This window comes from Mytilus californianus, unplaced genomic scaffold (genome assembly GCF_021869535.1).
Source record: "Mytilus californianus isolate M0D057914Y unplaced genomic scaffold, xbMytCali1.0.p SCAF_8, whole genome shotgun sequence".
In the NCBI taxonomy this organism is placed as follows: Eukaryota; Metazoa; Mollusca; class Bivalvia; order Mytilida; family Mytilidae; genus Mytilus; species Mytilus californianus.
This window is the reverse complement of record NW_026262734.1, coordinates 87,733,296-87,757,653: the sequence shown is the minus strand read 5'-3', so window position 1 is coordinate 87,757,653 and position 24,358 is coordinate 87,733,296. Positions and strand designations below refer to the sequence as shown.

At 33.8% G+C, this 24,358-nt stretch overlaps 2 protein-coding genes across 2 annotated transcripts in view; both read right to left on the bottom strand.

Moving 5' to 3' along the window:
- The window catches only part of LOC127710499 (uncharacterized), a 45,401-nt gene extending 39,558 nt beyond the window's left edge, over positions 1-5,843 (bottom strand). The window contains exon 1 of the mRNA XM_052216386.1: positions 5,782-5,843. The gene's annotated coding sequence lies outside the window, so the exon portion shown is untranslated. The remainder of the gene's footprint in view (positions 1-5,781) is intronic.
- An 8,131-nt stretch (positions 5,844-13,974) lies between these two features.
- On the bottom strand, positions 13,975-23,723 carry LOC127710708 (uncharacterized). The gene is made up of 4 exons (XM_052216644.1): positions 23,520-23,723; positions 21,822-21,912; positions 18,007-18,056; positions 13,975-14,867 (listed from the first exon to the last, which is right to left on the bottom strand). Exons 1-4 carry the CDS (start codon positions 23,583-23,585, stop codon positions 14,700-14,702), a joined length of 375 nt encoding a protein of 124 aa, XP_052072604.1. The 5' UTR covers positions 23,586-23,723; the 3' UTR covers positions 13,975-14,699.
- Positions 23,724-24,358: the final 635 nt, after the last annotated feature.

Here is a 24,358-nt window from a genome sequence, read left to right as displayed (position 1 = left end):
AAACTGCTACTATATGACATCAAACCAACAACAACTAAATAACAATCTAGAGGTCAACATATATCTATAGGTCTAAACACTGAAAACTTTATGACAGATTCATCCATTGGAGAACAAGTGATCATTGATGGTGATACAAGGCTGAAATCATAATTGCTCAAAATATCGACACAACAATGTTAAATAGAACTGCAATTTTTTTAATAAGATCATTATTTAATAAATAAAATGATGTGGTACTTGTTTACAAATTAGACAATTTTTCACCGAAAACCCAATGACATAGAAGTTAGCAACTGAATTGGCAAATTTGATAAAGTCAGAATATTAATTTCCAACATATAGGCAGCCAGATTATATATTTTCACTCAGACCAGGGCCAGAATACTTCAGTTATTTTGAGTCCATCCTTCTATTAAAGTGAGTCAAAAAAAAAAAATATGATTTAATTAATCAATGATTTTTTTTTCTAAGGGGCGCCCAAATAAGTTCTGCTGGTAATACAAACGTACTGTTTTCGTCACTGATTGCAGATGAATATAATTAGAATAATGGACCCATTTGCCTAATTTATAAATGTGACCATTTAAAAATTTCCATTACATCTAGTAAAATTGTTAAGTTTTCTTTACTGGTTGAATAATATATATCAATATTGGACAAGCATTTATATGATTTAATAAATTGAATTTAAAAAATTATGGAAATTGGAAAATATTTTGGATAAACGTTAGCATGGTTTATAGTACGACATCTGATCAACTGAAACCACGAAAGAGAATCTGATGTCAGTCTGTAGAATTTAACAAGACAGGAGTCTTAAGAATACAACAAGTTCTAAATCGTTATGTGAATAAATAAAAGAAGATTTGATTTCCTTGTCTGAAACAATGCGAGTTTTCTTGTTTTTGAACTTTCACTGGCGCTAGTTATTTTGTCGGTATTGTACAGTACGTCCATCTATTTATAAATACTTTTGGTAAATTGTTTGAGAAAAATCCGGTGAATATATGAATGATCTGAGTGATAATATTTTTACCTCACTCAATCATGAATGAATGCCGAAGTGCTATTTATCAAGGACATTTGAACTTCAAATAGACCACAAGTTACAATATACAGTACAAAGTCGAGTCAATATTGAACTATTCAAAAATAAAATACAGTAAAATAAATTAAATTTAGATAGATTTAAGAGTATTTTTGTTTTTCCATAGCTGCAAAAGATCATGCGTTAAATGTTCATCATAGCTTTGATTTTTTTTATATGTATAGAAATCAAAATGGTTAATACGGCAATATTTATAATTTTGCAAGAAAAAAAAATGTAGCCCCAAATAAAAGCTCAAAATAAGTGTGTGAAATAAGCCCTCGGGGGAAAAAATTAAGAAGTTTAATATGGGGATAAGTTTGACAAGTGTGTATATTCAGAGTTCCCCGCTAGGTTTACAGTATACCATGTATATTGACCGTTATTATGAAGTAATGTGATTCGTAAAACTACGGGTATTGAAGACAACCTTGTATGCATGAATGATTTCACACCTAACTAATTTTAAAAAATTAAAAAGTTTTTATTTAGATAATATTGAAAATGGTCAACTGGTAATACAGTTAAAGATACATTTGGTTACAAATATATTGGGTAACCTTTTTCGATTTATCTGTAAGCAGTTTTAAATACGAATAAATCCGTCCTGTGTGAAATTGCAGGTATCTAGTGCTGGTTCCGATTTTGTTCGATGAAATGAGAGGCGAGGGAGTGTTAAATAATTATATAAATTTAGCACATTCACTAAATAAGCGGGTAATACCAAAATGTTCAGCGGCAAATATTTCAAAATACTATTTTTTTAAATCAATTTGTATCTAAATTTAATGTATTAAATGGGTGTGATAGTTGTGTCTCTTTGTCACAACCTTGTATTGCACACGGTGGATTGCACACGGTAAAATTGTTTTACAAATAATTTAACCTATCCCTGACTGTCAGAAATTTTGTATCTGTGAGTTTTAAGTCTTAATGACGATCAATGTTTGGAAGTTGCTACACTTATAAATTAGCTATGACTATGTAATGGTTGTAGCAATCATTTTTTTTTTACTGTTACAAACTTTTCAGCGTTTAAACAGTTTATTTATGACTGTTTCAACGTTTTCCGTGTTGGAACAGTTATTAAATAACTGTTACAACTTTCAAATGGTTGCAGCAGTCTTATTATGACTGTGACAACCTTTTAGGCGTTTAATCAGTTTATTTATGACTGTTACAACGTTTTTCGAGTTGGGACAGTTGTAAATCAACTGTTACAACTTTGAAATAGTTGTATCAGTCCTTTAATGACTGTGACAGTTGTTTCTAGCGTTGTTGCAGTCGATTTATGTTATAGACAAACACTTTTAAAGTTGGGACAGTTACAAAATAACTGCAGCAGTGAAATTTAACAACTGTTACAACTTTAACAAACATTATCAGTCTTAGAACGACTGTTACTGGTATGGACAGTTGTTTTTTCGTCCAGTAGTGTTTGACACCACTGCGCTAAAAGCAATGTCTTTATTAGAGTCTAACAGCACTGTATAAAAATCACTCGCCTTGTCCTCCCAGCCCCAACATAGCTGTTCTCTTTTTTGTTTCTTCGTCCAACCTGCAGCCTCAGCATACCCAGAAAACTGGGTAAAAAACGACTTCCAGTTGCCTTTTCCTGTGTTCTTAAGGTTCTTTGGCATTGAAAAGAAAAATTTGTTATCTTGTTTTTTCGCAGCTTGCTTAGCTCTATGGCGGTTGCTATCGTTGTCTGATTGAACCTGCTTGTCCGACTGGAATGTAACGATAAGTGACCACTCACCTCCTCCTTTACAGGAGGAATTTGTCTACTTGATACACTATATCTAGAATGTGTTCTGTGGTTTCTACTTTTGTGACGACTGCGACGGTAGACTACCCCTGATGTAGTACTAGACAAATCTGAGTCACCACTTGCATAATCTGAAACCCTAGCTATACTTCTTTGACCCTGAAACTGAGCCTCTGAATATGGCTGTGTCTGGTTGTTGTACCCCTGTTGATCTGTTTGCGGGGGATTGTAATTTTAAGGTTGCATCCTAGGTAGTATGCCTGGTTGTTGTTGTTGAGGGTACACTGGCAAGTGTGTAGCTGCACCATAATGACATGATTGAGCTGTTCCCTGAACAAGATTCTGCGTCGCTGTAGGCTGATGAGGCCTCCCATGTTGATATAGTATATAGTATATTCCCATGTGGCGGTTGAGGCTGATGTACTGGGGCAGCAACATGTTGGAGATGTTGTACCGGCTGCTGTCTGTAAAATTCCTGTTGACACTGTATTGCCTAAGGCGGCTGCCTCTGTTGACACTGTATTGCCTAAGGCGGCTGCCTCTGTTGACACTGTATTGCCTAAGGCGGCTGCCTCTGGTTTGTGTTAGTTTGCAGTTGACCTGGCCTTTTGTTAAAAGTGGTCGTGTCGGTGGAACTTGGCCACTGATATGTGGGATAGGTACAGTTTGGCTGATCGGTGGATCGTGTTGTGGATTATTCATCACCCTGTTGAAGTTTTATCGTCCGGCTGTATGACCGGGAATGTTATAGCTCTGTTGACTTGTTGGTTGTCTTGCTGACCTTTGGAAGGGTGGTTGATCTGCCCTGTTGGGGGTCGGATGAGGTGGTTGTTGACAAGTAGCCCTTTTGTTGACTGGTTGAGTGACCTATGTACAGTCAAAGGGGTTAACCTGTTTAAGGTGGGTTTAGGTGGTTGTTGACCTGTAGCCCTTTGGTTGACTGGTTGAGTTGACCTATGTACATTTGTAGGAGTTGACCTAATGGTGGTTGGTTGAGGTGGTTGTTGACCTGTAGCCCTTTGGTTGATTTGTTGAGTTGACCTATGTACAGTTGTAGGAGTTGACCTGTTGATGGTGGGTTGAGTAGGCTGTTGTCTGCTAGACATGTATGTACCTTGTAGTTGATTTAGTGTGTTGCTTATGGTATGCTTGGTTGCTTGTTGAATGGTTTGTTGAGTTGGTTGTGTGTTGTTGATGGTATTTTCAACAGGTAGTTGAACGGCTTGATGATTTGGTTGAGAGTAGTTGACGGTATGTTCAACAGGTAGTTGAACGTCTTGTTGCGGTGGTTGATTGTAGTTGATGGTCTGTTCAACAGGGAGTTGAACGGCTTGATGATGTGGTTGGGTGTAGCTGACGGTATATCAACAACCGCTTGTTGAAGTGGTTGAATGTAATTGACAGTATTTTCTATTTGCAGACTCTGTAGATCGTTGGTGTACCTACTCTGGCTGTAGAAGTCCAGTTCAGTTGGAGGTTTACTTCGTTGAAACCTATCGGTGGGTTGTGGTTCCTCGAAATGTTGCTCCATCATAGTTGTTGATGGCTCGTGTGGTTAAAAATTTTCACCCCCAAACCTTGGTTGCTGGTTCAGCTGAATCTATATCATGCTTCCACTATTGTCGTGCTGAATACCAACAGACTGGTTGTTTCCTTGACATCTTAAGGCCTGATCTTGACCCGTACGGTCTGGTTTATCAGATGGTTCATATTCAACGTATGCCTGACTACCATATGGTGACATATACCCAGAGCCAACAACTTTTGGTTGTAATGGTTGACTGTGTAGTCATTCCTCACAATAAGACATATGCTCGTCTGATATTCTGCAGTCATTCATCTCCTGTAAGGGATATTCATTCCCTTCGCAAGCACTCTGGATGCATGATGGCATGAGTTCCACATTGCTCGTTGCACAGCAAGTGTTAAATCCATGACAATCTCTGTGTCAGAAAAAACCGGTCGATCCAAAGTAGGTGTTTCATGCATGCCCCCCCCCCCCCTGGACAGGTGCATACGTTGAACTATGTTGGTCTATCCACCTCTGTGTGTCAGTATTGAATTGTTGGAAATGAGCAATTTCCTGTCTGATAGTTCGAGGAGTACAAGGTGTTGATTCGAAGTTAGCTGCCACTTCCTCATGTTCCAATTTGACATGCGTATTTGTGTCACATCCCTGTGTTGGGACATATGACCCTGGTAGTTACATCCCCTCCTCCTGTGATAAATACGGTTGACCCTGATACCGTGCATCAACGTTGTCCATGTCATGCAATTCACCCGGGGAAAAATCAATCATATCCAACCAACCCTGGGACATTTTATTTCTCATGTATGATATTTGGGACAATATTTCTGGTGTTATTGTTATGCCATTATTTCTCATAACCATAATTCTAAGGGCAGTAGCCGTACCAATGTCAGGTACATGTAGGAGAACAAACTCCGGACTGGAGTTCATTTTCGTTTTATACCCACTCATTATGTTTAATAATAACCTATTTACAATGATACTCTCATTATAAATGAATGACAAAACAATAAAGAAAGAAAAAAACAGGTCTTTATTGATTCTAAATCCCATTTACAAATAGCCCCGATGTGTAACGCCTATGTAAACAAATCACGGAAATCACTTCCGGTATTGATCTCCAGTATCACCGTTACCTGGTAACGCGAACTCACGCAAGACTCAATCTGAAAAAATCAATACTTTGAACAAAGTTTAAAAACTTTCACAGACAGTGAAAAACTTAACATAAAACGCGTAATTCAATGAGGTACTGCTTCTAAAGCTATAGCGTTTAGCCGAAACCGACTTCAGAAGTCACATCACAGCCAAATAATTTTGCAAGTCACACTTGATTGCACCGACCTGGACTATAGATGTATACAGGTGTAAGACTTTACACTATAATATTACCTCTTAATTCGGGCGTATTTAACTGTGTCTTCGCAGTATGTCTTGCACACACGATGATCATACACAGGAGGGCGCTGCAGGCGTGCGCAGACACCGTCCAAAACTTCATCCATCAAAAGGCCCACTGGTGTCGGTTGTCTGCTCCTACCTGGGAGAACCCCGGGCTTAGGGTAAAGATACATTACACAATGACGTATTCTCTGAGTACGGCAAACGAAAACAACCACATCTTCAATTTGCACGGCGGAATACAAAAAAACACATAATTTGGAAATCCCAATGTTTAGGTAATGAAACAACTGACTAGTCGAAGTAAGTATCACTTTTAGGTTTTATAGTATCGAAAAACATGTTTTAAAATAATAACATTTACGAATGGTTTTTATGAAAAGAAAGATATGTATTTTGTATTTTTGCCGCTGTTTTGTCTATTCAGTGATCATTGTTATTTTAATTGTCCCTGTGATCAGGGTCTTGTGTGTTGGGTACTAACCCTTTGTTTCTAGAATTCTAAATATTTTTTGGTACCTACTTAAACACGTTAAAAACCATTTGACCACTTAATCACATGAAATGGGATGAGCATGATGAGCTTAAAATAAACATTTTTTTGATGGTCATCTTTTTGTAGAATTTTAGAAAGCCTTCGGTTTTTGTCTTGTGTTAAACAGAAAAAATATATCAGCAGAGTATGCATCAAAATATTATATAGCAATAAAGTATAAGTTTGTTACAACCGTAAAAAAAACGCATTCTTTTATATACTATCATCTTGTTTGTTTTGGGGATGGGGTTTAAGTAACTAGTTTATTTGTAGTTGACCTGTTGTTTTTCGTACTCAAATCCAAATATTGATAGGCCAAGGATAACTAAGAACTAAAGAGGTTGACTAATTATTTGACAAAAAAAGACATGAAAAATTGCCAAATCCTTCCAAGTCAACTTTTCCTGACCATGTTGAGGGAGTTGTAATATTTTGCTTTATCTATATATTTTTAAACGGAAATACTGTCGATACATCGTAAATCAATATCAGCATTTCGACACATAAAAAAAAGATAACACCGATTGTTGTCAATAACAATGTTGCTAATTATTCTAAATCCTGTTTTCCAAAATTCACGGAATACTGATTGTTTTCACTCTAATATTCTGACATTCATGGGATACAGATTGTTTTCACTCCAATATTCTGACATTCATGGGATACAGATTGTTTTCACTCCAATATTCTGACATTCATGGTATACTGATTGTTTTTCACTCCAATTTTGTAATATGAAAGTTTAAAGCAAACTAATTGTTTGTTTTCTACCATATCCTACAGTTCATGGAATTCTGATCGCCCTCTACTATGTACTGAAGTTAATGGGATACTGATTCCTTTCACTTCAATGTTTTGAAGTTCATACAATGCTTATTATTCTCACTCATACGTTCTAAAAATCATAAGATTCCTATTTTAATTATTCCCATATTCTAATGGGATATCGATTGGTCTACTTTCCATTTCTGAAGTTTACTGAATACAGCCTGTTCTTTCATTCCATATGTTGTGACATCCATTTGATACTAAATGTTCTCACTCTCATGTTCGGAAGTTAAATGGATATTAACTATTCTCACCTTCATGTATAGATTTCTAATATTCTCACTTCAATGCTCTGATTTACATGTGATCCCGATTGTTCGTATTTCAATGTTTTGAAGTTTATGGTATAACCGTTGTTTTCACTACCATTTTATGACATTCATAGGATTATGATTATTCTCACTTCAATTTTCTAACGTTTATTGGACACCGATTAATAAATGTCACTATGACAAAATGGATGATTTTTCTTTCCCTATTGTTAATTTTTCAATTTTGTGAACATTAAGTTTAATGGAAAATAACTTTTTTCTCCCATGTGCTTCAGGTCATGGAATTCTGATTGTTCCCACCTATGTACTGACGTTAATGGGATATTGATTGTTTTCTCTTCAATGTTTTGAAGTTCATGCAAATAATTTAAAAACGTTAATAAATTCTTCCATTTGTACAAAGATTTAGTTTGCAAGTTCGGCAGTACCTTTAAAAAACTTATTTTAAACGGAATAGCACATCCTAAACTTTACTGTGATGTTGTTTACTGAGCCCGAAAATTTAGATACAATCCGAGTAAACTTATCAATACTTTAGATAAACTAATTCAAAAAGGTTATCAATTCAACACTGTAACATGTATAAAATCTTAAAACTCGTGTCCACTTAAATAATAGGTGAAATGTTTTGAAACTTAAAAAGATTGATGAAGACAATTCAACGGACACTTGTCTTTAAGTGAGTTATTAAGATGTACCTCTGCCAGATGAGACATCGAGGTTCATAGAAGAATTAATTGTATATGCAGCTGAAATCGTGTCAAATGAATCGTCTTACGGTTATTTGTGTCGATAATGTCTGAAACGACGCAAAATATGAAACTCGGTGTTGTATACATTCTTTATAAGCTATTTTACCAATAAACTCATCATAGATACAAGGCTTAATATTTAGTACGTCAGATGCGCGTTTTGTCTATAAACATGATTAAGGACTCATCAGTGACGTCGCTCGAATGAAATTTGTTGCCAAATAGAAACCAAAAGAGACCAAAAAGAATTGCTAATACTATGTAAGATGATTAAATTAGCTATTGGGAGTTGAAGATCAAGTTTCTTGATCATTTCTGAATATATTAAAGGTCTACGAAAAATATATTACAAACCATTTCTTAGCTATGGAAGGACTACTGGGCGGCTTAGGATACACTAAGAGACAAACAACTGACACGCAGTGGTATCATACCAGTTCTAGTAATCACAATTAACAGTTAACAAATATGTTGTATTCATATGTATTACAATATATTGAAGGTATACATGTATGAAACAGTACCCTTACGATACAAATAATTAATAGACAACAAGCTATGATTCTAATTTTGTATTTTATACCATTGAATTCTAGGTCCAATAGGATATCGTCCAGAAACGTAGCCATTACTTTCATTGTAGATTTATACATTTTAATTGTTAATTAAATGTTGAAATATTATGCAATTGCTCTTAAAGCAAGTTTGCAACTCGCTCTGGTTTGGATGACCTTCGAATGATTTTTGTTGATTTGTCTATCGATTGGTCAATTTTTTCTAAATGTCTTGAATGTTTTCCGATTTGGCTTTCACAACTTTGTCTCAATCATATTTGATGAAGATTATGACAGAAACACATGAAGAGGGTGTGAAAATTGGTCTCGTACGATTATAAACCATTTCGTGTTGACAATTTTAATGTCGAATAAAAAAAAAACGAGTGACATGGTTATATGACCCATGTCGTAAGGAAACTTCAGTAGATATCAAGTGGTAAAGAGTACCTGGATTTATTTCTTTTTGAAATCCTTGCAAACAAATCATTAAAAAATATTATGTCCCAGAGCAAACTGGATTCACTTATCCACCATTCTTTTTATTTCCAGCAGGGAAATGCTGGACTAATTTTCCCATGTCAAACAAGTTTATAATTTATACTATACTTCAACTTCACAATATCTAATCAAACAAAATGTTTCCCTTTTAATCAAATGGTCGTTTGAAAAATCTGATTGCAAAATAAACTTGTTGCAACTCATGTAAAGCCGTTTTCTCAAAGGAGAAAGGTAAATATGCTACATATGTGATGAGATGTTTGACGTTGTAAATTTTCTCCTCGACAACATTTAAGTACGTTTCGGCAATACAGCTTATCGACAGGTTGTAGGTATTCATACTGGCTCCAGTTGTGCCACTTTAATAGCAGACTTGTTCCTGTACTGTTTGAAATAAAGCTCAGTTTATGGCCAACTCTCCGTCTAAATTCCATTTAATCATAGATTCAACAACACTTACCGTTATCTTGATGAAAATTTTCGTTGAATAATCAAGAATTCTCTAAATATACCTCCAAACTCTACCAAAAGGAACCTACTTTAAATAAATCTTTAACAGCAATAACTGTCCTTTCCTAGATTTAGATATACAGTGTGGCAGTTTTACATGAGAAACTCTTCACAAATATTTTAAGACAAAAAGGACGATTTTTTTTTTCCTTATTGTCTTTTTTTCCTTTTTGGGACGGTGATGTTCTTTTTGCAACGTCTTACGTTGTTTATATATCCAAAGTCGTTTTCTATGCCCGTGTCTGTAGTGATCTTTTGGATTTCAATGATCGTAATCTATGTATAACTGGTAGATAATTAAGTAAGAGATTTCGTTACCACAAATTACCAAAAAAAATTTACAAAATGTTTTCATAGATACAAAGATTTGGTTTGCAAGTTTAGCCGTGCATATTTAAGACGGAAAACACATCCTCATTTTACGGTGATGTTGTTTACCGAGCCCGGAAATTGAGATATGGTCTGGGTAAACTTATCAATCCTTCAAACAAACTTACCCTAAAAGGTCACCAATTCAACACTGTAATTATATCTTTGAATATGGTTTTTATTATATAAATATTGATTTTGGTATCAGTAAATCAAAACCATATTAAATATTATTGGTCTACACAAATACACATACACCGTACTACAATCTGTCGATGCCTTTATTTTGGCATTGTTCAAGGTTATATTTTTCTCTTGATGATTGTGACGTCTTTCTTGTTTTGAATCGATCTGATGAGTTAAGTCCTTTTTAAGTCTTTAACACAACGGGTTCAGTAATAGTTATCCCACTTGGATTTGGTGTGTCAGTGCAAGATCACCCCGATGGCCGTAACTGATTTTTAAAGTTTGTTCTTATGTAGCACTGTTAAACCACTGTCCCTGGTTAGGGGGAGGGTTGGCTCCTTCAAATATGTTTAAACCCTCCATATTCTATATGTGCCTGTCCCAAGTCAAGAGCATGTAATTGAGTAGTTTTCGTATATTGTTATTTCTCGTATGATTGTTTTGCATAGATTGTTCTGAGTTGTACCATTACACATTTGTTCGACGTTATGGGAGTGTTGGTGCCTTCAAACATGTTTAACCCTACCACATTCTATATGTGCCCGTCCCAAGTCAGGAGCCTATAGTTTAGTGGATGTCGTTGTTTCATGTATGTCATATTTGTTTTTCATAAATTTGTTCTGTTATAATTAAGCAGTTAGTTTTCTCAATTGAATTGTTTCATATTTTTTTATGTCGTGGCCTCTTATAGCCGACTATTCCTATGATTTTCATTGTTGAAGGCTGTACAGTTGCCTATAATGGCTTACATCCACTTAATTTGATCTATGGTGGACAGTTGTCGTATTGGCAATCATATCACAATTTATATGTATCTTGTGACATTGACTTATGAAATTTGCTATGAAACTGTGCTTCTATTGTCATGATATTCATGTGTCCTTGCCCCCTTGATCTCAGGTAATGAGGGTGATGCATTGGACATTTTGTGTGTCCGGAACACATCCTTTCTATTCCTAACCACAAGGATATGATAATAAGTACATGAGTGCAATCCATCATGACAATTCGCTTATTATATTGGTTGACATCTGACTTTCACAAGTGACAACAAAGTTAAAATAATGTTAGGAACATTTTCAAAATATTAAAATCTTAGAATTTGGCCCCATCAGGATTAATGCACTACCCGCGTTATGTAATAAATTGTTAAATTTCATTGAATGGCTATAAATTCCTGTGCTAACTATAGCTTTTCTAGATTGCCTTGACCAGACCTTTGTAAACAGTATAGTTATATTTCTAAGGAAACATGTTCCGTATTTTCCATAACTTTAATTTGAACACTGTTCTGACTCACATCCCTACCCATTTATATTCTTACTTGTCATGGCGTGAGACCGAAGAGTTACTAAAGGGGTTAGCTTTCTCAGTTGTGGCTTTCCCACTGGTATAGTAAAATATGAAATGTAAACCCCAATAGAGTGAAAAGTTAAATTTCAGATTCCCATCTCTAAACTCATATCATTTTAAAAAGTGTAAAATATATATTGAACTGTCAAAATGTTCACGACTTAGGAAGAGAATACTCCATTTTCTACATAAGGAAATGCCTGTACCAAGTCAGGAATATGACAGGTGTTTTCCAATCGTTCGATGTGTTTGAGCTTATTTCTTAGTATTTACATGTATCTGCCGTGACCTGCAAAACTGTTCAGTACTAGAATACGTATGTTGGATTATTACTTGGCTCGGTTAATTTCTATAGATAAATGTTAAACTGCAACGATTTTAGTTTCATTCAGCTAAAACATTTTTTTGTTTACCTTTTTTCTGGTAAGTGGTTATACTGCACATGTTGTTTCTAACAGTGACAATGAAAAGGGTATGCTTTATTCAACTGTAACAGTTCAACCTTCTGCTGGTAAGTGGCTATATTGAACCTGTTGTTTCTAACAGTGACAATTTAAAGGCTATGCTATATTCAACTAAATATATCGATATTGATTAATTGTTCGAATTCGTTAAGTAAAAATCATTTCTTAAATATTTTAAGGGCAGATCCCTCCAAAGTTTGAGTCAACGTCGAAATTTCTTTCAATGGTTGCTCAATTTTTCATTATATTCAATGTTATATTACCTACAAATGTATAATATATATTCCTGGTAATATTGATTTTTACAAAAACTGGATATTACAACTAAATTGACAGTTCTCTTGTCTGAATTCCAGGAAATCAAGAACAACACATGTGATGTCGTAAGATTTTAGTATACTTCATCCCAACGTATTCTTATCATCATACTGAAGGAAAACTAAAGTTTCATCAATAAAAAGTGCATTGGATCGCTATAACATGTTAACATTTCGTGCGCATTTTAGGACTTAACGTTATCTAAATATAATTAACCATCGAGATGACCTCCGAACAGTATTAATCTGTTGTTTTCCAACTCCACTATACGTAAAAGTTTCAACTTTCTGAAAGGATATCAATGCTTCCCATCTTCATCAATTTACGTCAACATTTCTTTTTGTGTAAACGTATTTTTTTTTTTTGGGGAATTTTTATCCGGTTGCATTTTTATTAGTAAAATGACACAAAGTGTAACGTAATATGAAACAGGCTCGTTAAGAACAAAATTTATCAGCATCCGTTCTGATGGGCAAGATTTAGAAAATGTGAAGGGAAAATATAACATTAGAACATATTCATGTGACCAAACAGGTTCTATTTTTGGTCCCCTTGATAACAGTTACACGATAAATTATTTCATGTCAATATATAAATAACACATAGCTGAGAGGGTGATAGAGCAGATTGTTACCCCGAGAAAACATTGTCAACTGAGGCTCTATCACCCTCTCAGATATGTGCCATTTTATTTATTATACTGAATGTTCTGTTATTACTGTCGATTAAATTTCAAATTCAAAGTAATAAACTATGACGTCTTGTACATAACAACCATCCGTATTTAATAAAGCGCACACTTGATCAATTGTCTCCGTGAAGGGTAATAGAGTATTTGCCATAGTATAGAGTCGTATTTGATAAAGCGCACACTTGATCAAGTGTGTCTATGAAGGGTAATAGAGTAAATTAACACCCTCGTATTAGCCAATCAAAATATGGCATTTTAACGTGAAGTATAATAAAATCTATTGTTACCCTCTATGATATTGTCACATAGGTAACTACAGTATTTAGTGAGAGTAACATAAATTGACGCTGAAAATTTAAATCTTCCAACTGTTGTTAGTTACACATACAATGTTGACTTTTGTTTTATACATGCATGTTTTGTTATATTTTTAAAAGCAATTCTACGTTCTAGACCTACACTGTCTTAATTGCATTCGCTAATCATTTGTCGTGTTCCAGGTTCGATAACTCATCAATATTCAATAGAATCCTACAACATTATGAGGCAACCAATCCGAACTAACTTTTGTTTGGTATTAATTTCAAAAACAAAATTGTATAAATGTGAAAATCTTAATGACTGCTTCTTTTAACTGTCGTAATATTTGTGGATATTTTAAGCCAAAACTGGCCAAAATAGTTCGTGCTAGAATTTGTCATTACTAAGTCAGATATATGTTGATAGCACTACTCCCTTTCCTGATATCAGCCAGTATAATTGTCCCAACCCTGAGATTTGAACGAACCACGGGATTTAATGTTGTTCCCTTCTTAATGGAGTTTCAATAGAAAACAAAAATACAAATCAAATTATACAGCGTAAAAACAAGAAGTTTTAATTTGCATAAAGTATGTTTACATTCAATGCAAATGCTCCTTTCATCATTGAAGAAGTTCGGCATGAAAGAAGAGTCAATTTTAGCTATCCAAATATGAAAATAAAAATGATTTTCTAAACTTCCTAATAATTATGTTTTTTATGTGTGTAAGCATGTGTAGTTATTTTTCTAAGCATGCTTCATTTTACTTTGCCTGACATCTTACAATCCTCGTGTTATCAGATTTTTTATGGAAACAATGTTGGTCATCGTACTTCAAGGTCATAAATCTCAGTATGACATGATCGCCAACACTATGAAGAAATTCAGCTTTCTTATATGACCACGTCAAAATCCTCATTTCTCCTGTTTCATCACTAACGAAAACGTCTCGAAGAAATTTTTCTTTTGGTCTGTACAACTTTCCAATTTTGCTAATTCTCACTTTTTTGTGGAAACCAACAAGTTCTTAAATATTTCATTCATTTCTGATATCTTCTTTCCTTTCACTTTAAGTATCTCAGCATATCCTGTTTCTAGTGTCTTGATGGTAGCTATAGTCTTTTCCAGAAGATATATCTCATACTTAGTGTTGCTATACCCTCTATCACTGACTTCAATTTTGTAATTCTGAAATGTGTATGTGCGACCTACTTTTAATTTGTTTTTAAATTTTCGGGCTGCGTCTCCGAAAGCAACCCCTCTCATAATAGTGTTTCAATCGTGGAATAGAATGGATAGTCTGACATCATCATGGTCTTCCCCGTATCTAATAATAGATGAAATTGCTTTGATCCCGGGAGTTATTGGATAGCGACTCTTCTTGCTTGGCCCAGAAATAGAGAGGATAGGAGAATACTTTCTTTTCAGTGTTATTCCAGCAACCTGCAAATTTTTAATTAAAAAATAGTTTTTAAACCAGAATACATGTTGTGTTTATTTTTGTGATATAACTTTCAATCAAACGATGCAGTTATACATTACTCACAATGCACAAACACACAAACACACACACACACTGATATACGCACACATATATATATATATATATATATATATATATATCTATTTCAAAGGTTTAAGCGTTCCCGGTGACGGTTTATCCAGAAAAGCGCTACGGGCACACATAATGCATAGAATGTTATTTTGATTTCATACTTAACCTGGCATTCTGGACCGACATGTTGGTGAAATTGATGTATTTAATCTTTTCTTGATAATAATAAAAATACACATGTTAGTATCCATGATCATAACACGTGTAATTTAGTATCAAACAAAAACAACACGTTGCATGCGTCCGGAGCGCTTTTCTTGATATACCTTCATCAGAAACGCTCAAAGCCAAATATTTGAAAGCCAAGAATGTATAAGAATGTATAAGGATCAGCGAGCCAACTGTATAAAACCGGCTGGGTTTGCCAAAAAGGAATACTGGAGCAGTCAATATTATTCAATGAATCATTGTCTCGTTATTCGGTTGGAATTTTGCATCGACATCAAGTGGGTTGGGCTCATTTGATACCTTTGTTATATATCATGTTAATAGAGAATGTAGAGTGTATACTGAGTTGTTACGTTTTAAGTATGAAACAATGCTTGACAAACTTATTTGAATGAGAATAAATTTGAAACTGATCTTTAAATGTTCTGTAATTTTTAACCATGAAACAGATCACTCAAACGACTAGAATATAGGTCATAAGGAATAGGTGTTCGATTAGGCCCCATTATGCCTCAATATTACAAAAAGAAGGGAGAAAAATACCAAATGGATATGCAAACTCATAAGTCGAAAACAAACCGACAACGTCATGGCTAAAAAAGGAAAAGACAAGCAGACAAACAACAATACACAAAACACAACATAGAAAACTAAAGACTGAGCAACAATTACCCCACCAAAAACTGGGGATTAACGCAGGTGATCCGGAAGAATAAGCAGATCCTGCTCCACATGTGGCATCCGTCGTGTTGGTCATGTAAGTACAAACCCGATGATAAGTCTATATCGGTAGTTCACATTCGGGGAAAGGGAAGTGATAGTGGTTACGACAATTGGAACATATCCGTCGCCATATGTGAAACAGATATTCTATAACGGTCAACCAACTCGACATGATGGCGTCCGTACAATTCACGAAGGGACTTATGATCACCGATGTTCTTTAAATTTAGCCAAAACATATATTAAGTGAAAAAAAAATATGAAAAATGCCCTGAACTGAAATATTCTGCTAGTCAATGGAGTTTTCCGTACATTTTTGAGATGTTAGTATTTGACAAAAATCTTGATCTATATGCTACTAATACTACTTTGCAGTTATTCTAAAGCAAAACCAGTTTTCACTTATTGTATTTTGCTAGTATGTTTCTTCGGTTTTCTATGTTGTGTCATCTGTACTATTATTTGTCTGTTTGTCTTTTGATTTTTGGCCATGGCGTTGTCAGTTTGTTTTCGATCTATGAGTTTGACTGTCCCTCTGGTATCTTTCGTCCCTTTTTCAGAATTAAATACTTAAAAAACAAAACAGCAATGTCGTACCTAGAAAATATATTGTCTTAATATCGACACAACCAAAAGAACCAGCGGTCAAATTTCATGCTATTTGTAAAAGCAAATTAGATATATTTTGTATGAACAAACTGTACGTATTTTTTACACAATTGAAGATATTAAAAGAACATGTTTCTTTTCAGCATGTTTTCGATTCATGGCGTTAGGATGGTAGCTTTTGGTGCAATTGTTCTTTTTCATATAGAAATTTGACTATGTTATTAAGATAACCACAAATCATAAGTATATAAATATGATGTGAAAATATTGAGCATTAAATGACCATCAATTTGACTCAAGGTCAAATGTCATTGAATACCTTAACCTTTAACCTTGGGTAAAGTAATTGGATTTTGTGAGAGAAGTAAATAGAAGGAATGATTTACCTTTGTTTCACTTTCAATGTTGACATTCTTTTCCTTTAAATATTTGAACACGCACAATGCATGCGGTATCCATCTCTAGCTAAGGGGCTAAATTGAAGTGCACCTGAATACGGATTCAATGAGGTCGAATTATTCACTTGCAAGTGAATAATTCATCATCAATGTTTCTTAGCTTATTTTGACAAAATTGAACTATACTGGCTGCTAAAAGCGATATATTATTTCCTACCTATTATAATTTCAGAAATTTGATTTATCATTCAAGAGGAAATTTCAACTCAGATTCCATGTCCTTAAGCTTTCAATTGATACCAAAATTACCAACCTGAAGCCAAAACATTTTGCTATAAATTATTACTAGGCAACAGTAATATTTATATATTGATAATCACAATATAAATGGGTGCAGATGCAACAGTGTGTAATAAGTTCATGCAAAATGCCTATAATTTGCCTTCTTGAATACAATGAAAATCCCTTATATACCAGTCTGTGTCGTCATCTATCCTTCCCTCTTTTTTTAGTAAAACTAATTTTAACTTTTTCTTTCCAATTAAATGTTATATTTTCATAAACCAATGTTACATTATTCTTACAAACTGAAATGTGTGTATGATATCTTCTTGTCGTTGGTAATGTATTTGTCTCATAATAAGCAATTCTGGGCTTAAATCCAAGGGAACCTGTTACCATGGCAACAGAGACATAAACAATATTCTGCTACTTAATTTCGGATACATTATATTTGTTTTCAACAAACAAAATTTCAACAAAATATGGCACTATACATGCTGCAACATGGTAGATTGTTACAGAGAATTCCTTTTTACAATTGGAACAAATTGAGTTTTTTTATTACATATTCCTTCATATAACATGTCTAAAGTGTGAGACAGCATACAGAGAGTATCTATACATGAATCCTGCCAATATTGCTCAGACACTTTTTGACATTATAAAATAAAACCATACATAACAATATTCACACGGTATCGTGTAAACACCTTAAAACACTTGTTATTGTTTTAAAAATGCATGTTTTGATTGTTTGATTTATATAATTAACTATATTTGTACTTACAGCTGATCTGCTAGCTTCTTTGTCGTATGATAAGTCAAATAATGATTCATCTGTAAACAGATATTTGTTTTCTTCATTATGCAGGGAACTATAAATTTAATTATGTTATGAAAATCAAAGTAGTGCTATTAAATCAAATCCTTTCAAATAATACCATACTAAACTAAAATAAGTATATTTTTACATAAATACAATTGCTAATTGTACAAAACTGAAGAGGATCTTTGAAAATATACATATATCCAAAATTGTCTTGTTCATTGAAGGTCACAACAACAAACAACAATTCAATGAGTATAGTGTATATGTCGTTTCAAATGATCCATTTGAAATTTCTGTTAAATACCTATGAAGTATGTGTGTCTGCTATATCTAGTGACCCGCCAGAGCCTGAATAAAAGGATTTGAAATAGAATATAAGTTGAAAGTTGAGACTATTTTGTCAATGGTGAGGCATATGTACGTTTCGGCATATTGTGGGCATTCTTTTGGGCACAAATTGCGCTTCTTTTAAAGTAGTCTTGTTCCTGTATCATAGTGAATAACAGCTTACGGTCAAACTCAGTAATGATCCTTCTACATTGCTTTTCAATGATAAATTTAAAAACACTAACTGTTACTTTAATAAAGTTTTTGCTATTTCCAAATTTTTACTGCGAACATTTAACCAAAGGAACTTATTTTAAATACATCTGATGCAGACAGCAATAATTGGCCTTACATGCAATTACAAATATTCACATTAGATATACAAACACTATCGGAAAGTATCACATTTATAGGACTAACTGAAGGAATAGGATAATTGTAGTGTCGACGAAACTTCCACCAGTTTCTATTTGAGAACATATACATTTATTTTCCGATAATATATTATATTACTGAAAACTGCAATTCGAATATAAAGCTTGATGTCTAAGCTGTTGTCAGCTTTTCTCTCGAAAAAATCGCATTGCCAGGATACTGACAAGTTAACGGACAAGGACGCAATATAAAAAGTGAAGTATTCGGTAATTTGAATAAATGCCAATTGCTTCTGATAGAAGGCAGAACAAAAACAACACTAACTAAATTGTACATTTCAACAACAAAAAGTTACTAAGTACAGATCTGAGAGTACTCGCAGATACTGACAGCTAGTTCAAAGCCAATAACAACTAATGAAAAAATCATGCATCTAAGACTAACTTATCAATCATTAAACATCCAACATCCAATGGATTTAGTGTAAAGACGTCATAAACAGCCATAGAAAAAACATGACCTTGTGCAATGCCAAGATACAGGTATCGACAGATTGTAGATCCATGAATGTGCATATGTATAATGCGTCGATAAATAACGAAATTACTATGAAACTGAAAGGAGAAGGTATTCTTCATACTTTGATCCTTTTCTTGATTTAGACACAGATAAACAACTTCAAACTAGAATCCACGACAAACGTAGTGATTTCAACATTCCAATTGTCAACTTGTCATTTCTTAGCATTAACATACCCTCTACTCGATAGTATGGCGTTAACAAATCTGAATTAATACGTTACACTATCCCATTTTCACAACATTGGACTTTATTTATAGGGGTGAGCTCCTGACACAACAACCGCTTATACAGAGTTCTAAGAGCAAGACAAAAAAGGACACTTTACAAGTTGTACCTTCACCATCATGAACTAGCTGCCCAATACGATGTGTCAGTGTCTCAGCTCACCAGGAACTTGTTTTTGGAGTTTAAGGTAAAGATTGTATTTAGATATCTGAATAGCCATCTGTTCTGTAAATTAACCGATTGTGTGCTATTCCGGATTGTGACATTTTGACTGAGTGTCAATTCGCATGACATGTGATGCATGCATAGCATGAGATGTCTAGCCTGTTCACGCGCTTGGTCTTGCTGCTTTCACAGTTAATGCGATTTCCTCAGTTTTTTTTATAACTCAAATATATGGCGGGTTCCAAATCTATGGCAGATTCCTAATCTATGGCAAATATGACGTTACAAACGCCAAACAAATCAAATATATGGCAAATTTTTGTTTTCTCCAAATCTTTGGCAGATATAGGAATTACGTAATTTTCCGGGAAAAAGAGAAACATATAACGTCACAATAAAATAACGCCATATAAGTCGTCGCCGACAGTAAAAATTGGGCTCTCCAAACTTTCCTGAAGTCCTGAGTTTAAAATACTCAGGAAAACACTTTCCGCTTTCCCTCTAGAACAATTTGCCGATGGTTTAAATGAAGATGGGATGTTTTATCCATAGGAGGGACACTCATTGTTGTACCGTCCGAATCCCGCGATCAAGAAAGGCACAGCTGTTTTTAGTAGTGGATATTTTGGGAATGGAGTTATAGTAAATATTTTAGCGTCTACGGCTGGCAAAGTATTTAAAGTGAGAAAATGAAATTACAGGATACCAACTTGACTTAAATCGTCACCAGTTAAAAAAGATTGATTAACGCTGAAATAAATATTATGTAAAAAGTCAAACTGTTTAAATTGTTTTTTATAAAAAAAAAACTGCTTTCTTGTTTGTTAAGGGACTTCCATTTTTCTAGTTGTTTAAATTAATGGATTAAACAGGTACCATGCACAGATTAGGATATGCTTATTTTTCCAGGGAAGATAATTTTAATCCCGATTTCTGTATTATGGTATATCACTTCTACACTTTTTTATGGTTGACATCACGCTTTGATTGACCATTATGGAATTTTTATTTCACAAATGTTTATAGACATGCTCCCGTTGTCGTACATTTCAACTTATTTAAGACAAGTTAGTGACTGTATATGTACTGCCTTGCTCTACATTTGCACACAATCTGCCATAGATTTGGAAACAACAAAAATCCGCCATAGATTAGGAAATTACAAAACTTGCCATAGATTAGGATTTTAACAAATCTGCCATAGATCTGGAATGGCATGACGTCATATTTACCATAGATTAGGAATCTGCCATAGATCTGGAACCCACCATAGATTTGAGTCCTACATATATAACCTGGATTTGTCAACAAAAAAAATGGGATGATTGCCAAAGAGAACACTATCATCAGAGACATTGATGTAATTAGCTACAAGTCATTGGACGGCCTTCAACAAGTGGGCCACACCCGTACTGTATATAGTGAGCTATACAAAGCCTCGACATGACACAATTGAAAATATTTCAAACGAGAAAACCAACAGCCTAATGTATATAAAGGCATCAGTAGTATACCGCTGTTCAAAAGTCATAACTCGATTTAAAGAAAAATAAATCCGGGTTACAAACTAAACTCGAGGGAAACACATCAACTATAAGAGGGAAACAACGGAACAACAGAAACACTGAAGTGCAACAAAAACAAACGCCAATGCAAATACATAGAAATGAACTATTTGATAACAACTGCCATATTCCTGACTTGGTAGAGGACATTTTAAGAATAAATGGTGGGTTAAACCTGGTTTTGTGGCTAGCCAAGTCTCCCGCTTAAATGACAGTGTTAACAAATACCGTTAAAATGACAACATTACGTGACAGGTCATCAGAATATATATTTTATATATTCAAAACAATAGACAAAGACCGAAAATGGAATAGAGCAATCAACGACAATCACTGAACTACAGATTCATGTTTTATTGTTTAATCATAATGGATTTCTTAAACATCGATTAACTACTGAAGTTTCTTATTTATGCATGTACAGTACCTAAGCATAACGTACGTTTGATATGCATTACAAAGAATGGCAGTAAGGATAATCAACCCTCACAAATTTCAAAATTGAAGAAAGTGGTTAAAGGCGTGGATATTTACCTCTTCTTGCACCTGTTTTTGAAATTTCAGCTCCACCTTTTTTCTCGTCCACTTTAAATAATTTCACAGATGGACATTGCTCATCTTGTATCTGTAGAAGACTTTTATAGATGTATGGGTGTCATCAAAGTAAACGATTGAATTTCTACTACAGCTTTTTTTATTTTTTCATTGGTGTTGGAATATCAGAAGCTTCGAGAATATGTAACAGCTCTGAATTCTTTTAGTGGAGAAATATAATGATGCACTGATTGCTATTAAAATGTTAAAATCAATTTTATATTTACATTTTGTTTTGTAGTGTTTGCTTGGTTTAATCCTTTCCACTTATGTAAGTTAAAGTAAGCTACTGTCGCCTTAATTTACGAAACAAAATGAATGTATGCAAACAAAATATCTCCCTTCCCCACTAACAGTAGACTACACTAGATTACGGAATAATACGGACACATTATACTTTATCATCCGATAATTGGATGTAATAAGTATTTTGCTACTTTTTAAAATAAGCTTATTTTCCCAGCTTGGAAACTGTTCTTTAATTTTAGGAAAATATTCTAATTGTAGTTATACTGACTGGTGGCAACATGGAAGTGGTGAAAAGATCTTGAAATGTCATTATACTGCAATATCCCCAAACAACTTTTCAAATGTTATATGTATATTTTATATAGTTTAATAAACCTGATGATTCCATGCACATCAAAATTCGTGAAATATCGTTAAATCATATATTTTATAGTTGTAGTGACAAGTGACAAAATTAAAGAGGGGATTGAGATTGCAAAATATTTTGTAATGTCATCATGCTGCAATAGGCAAAAAAAATATTTAAAACATTTTTTTTAATTTTTCTAGATGTACAATAAACTCATGCGTACATAACTTAAAAACCATTCAAATCTTAATTTTGAATTTTTTGGTAACAAACAATTTTTATTATATGAAAGCTTCAGATATACGGTCTCACATGAGTAGTGTTTAGAACTATCAATTGTTAGCTTTTTAAACGTCCAAAATATAGTAAAACAATTAAGAATAGGACACACTCATAAAATATACAACAGCTTGTGTCACGCATATCTAAAAGACAATTTTAGAAAAATAATCAACAATCTCCACGAATATAACACTAGATCAAAATAATTCATTTTGTTTGTCCCAACATAGTAAAGGACTGGACTGAACATCTATTTTCTTTAAATGTTATTTTAGACTGGTATACGCTTTCAAATAGCGTAATCTAAATAAAATACCACAACATATTCAAAGCAGAAGCAAAACAACTTCGGAATAATAAGTAAATGTGTATGTTGCTTTGCCATTAATATTCATTAAATGTATGCCAAGCTTCCTTGTTATTCATTTAATCAAAGTGGTATACACTTAACTGATCCCACTTGGAATAAGTGGATACTCTTTCGTGTCTTTTATGCTTAATGTACTTGCTTTATTTCATACTTTTAACATATTCGAATTTTTCAAACTGTTTAATATCGATTCCTTAATGAATTTATCTCACAAGTTTTATTCATATCAACCGTATTTACCATATTTACTCTATGTTCATCTCTTATCATACATAATATTGGGGTACATTACATTTACAATGGATTATATAGAAATATCTTACACATTTTATGTGTAATGTATAAATCCAAAATTTCACTTTCACTATCGTCTATAAAATCATGTTACCTTTAATTTCCTTTTCGTTCCCTTTTCACTATCGCTGCATTTATTTGATTGAACTGTTTGCTCCATTCTTTTCACAGACAGGTCTGTTTTCGGGAAATGATTCTAAAACAAAATGCAATGGCTGTTCTTATAAATTGCAGGAATTTTACATATAAAGTATGTATAGTTGATACGGGATAATTCGGTAAAAAAATTCCCAATTGACTTTAATGCAAATCTATGTCTTGAATTAAATCTATACCTGGTTTACCTTTAGACTTCAGAAGCTTTCATATATCATTCATTGAAAAACAAATATAGTCCCATCTTTTGCAACAATAAAAACATAGGGTCATGCGGCATTTTTGAGCAATTCACATTGCCTTGTTTACAAAAATTATAGATTCGCACTAAATTCCTATACTGACCCACATTACTTTTCATTCATGTAGCAAAAAAAATAATTGATTTAACCCACGTGTTTACCAATCTATCAAAACATATTTATTACAAGCACTATCTACCAATCAGAAAAGCAGAGGACTTCAGTGTTATACAGAAAGCACTCCCCCAAATGGGCTGTCTCCGATGACGTATATTTATTTATTGAGTAAATCCCCATACAGCAAGGTAAATAACTGCTCTGTTTTGTTTCATGTAATGTGTGTGTATATTTTTATAACTATAAAGCAAAACCATTTTCTTCTGAATAAAATTTAAATTCACCATTCTTTGCCTATAGACCGGTGAACATAATTAAGTCTTACATATTTGAAGATGGATTTGCTTATCAAAAATTTTAACCAAATCAATAAGATGCTTCATTAAAACCTACAACAAAATTAAGTTTCAAAACCTCA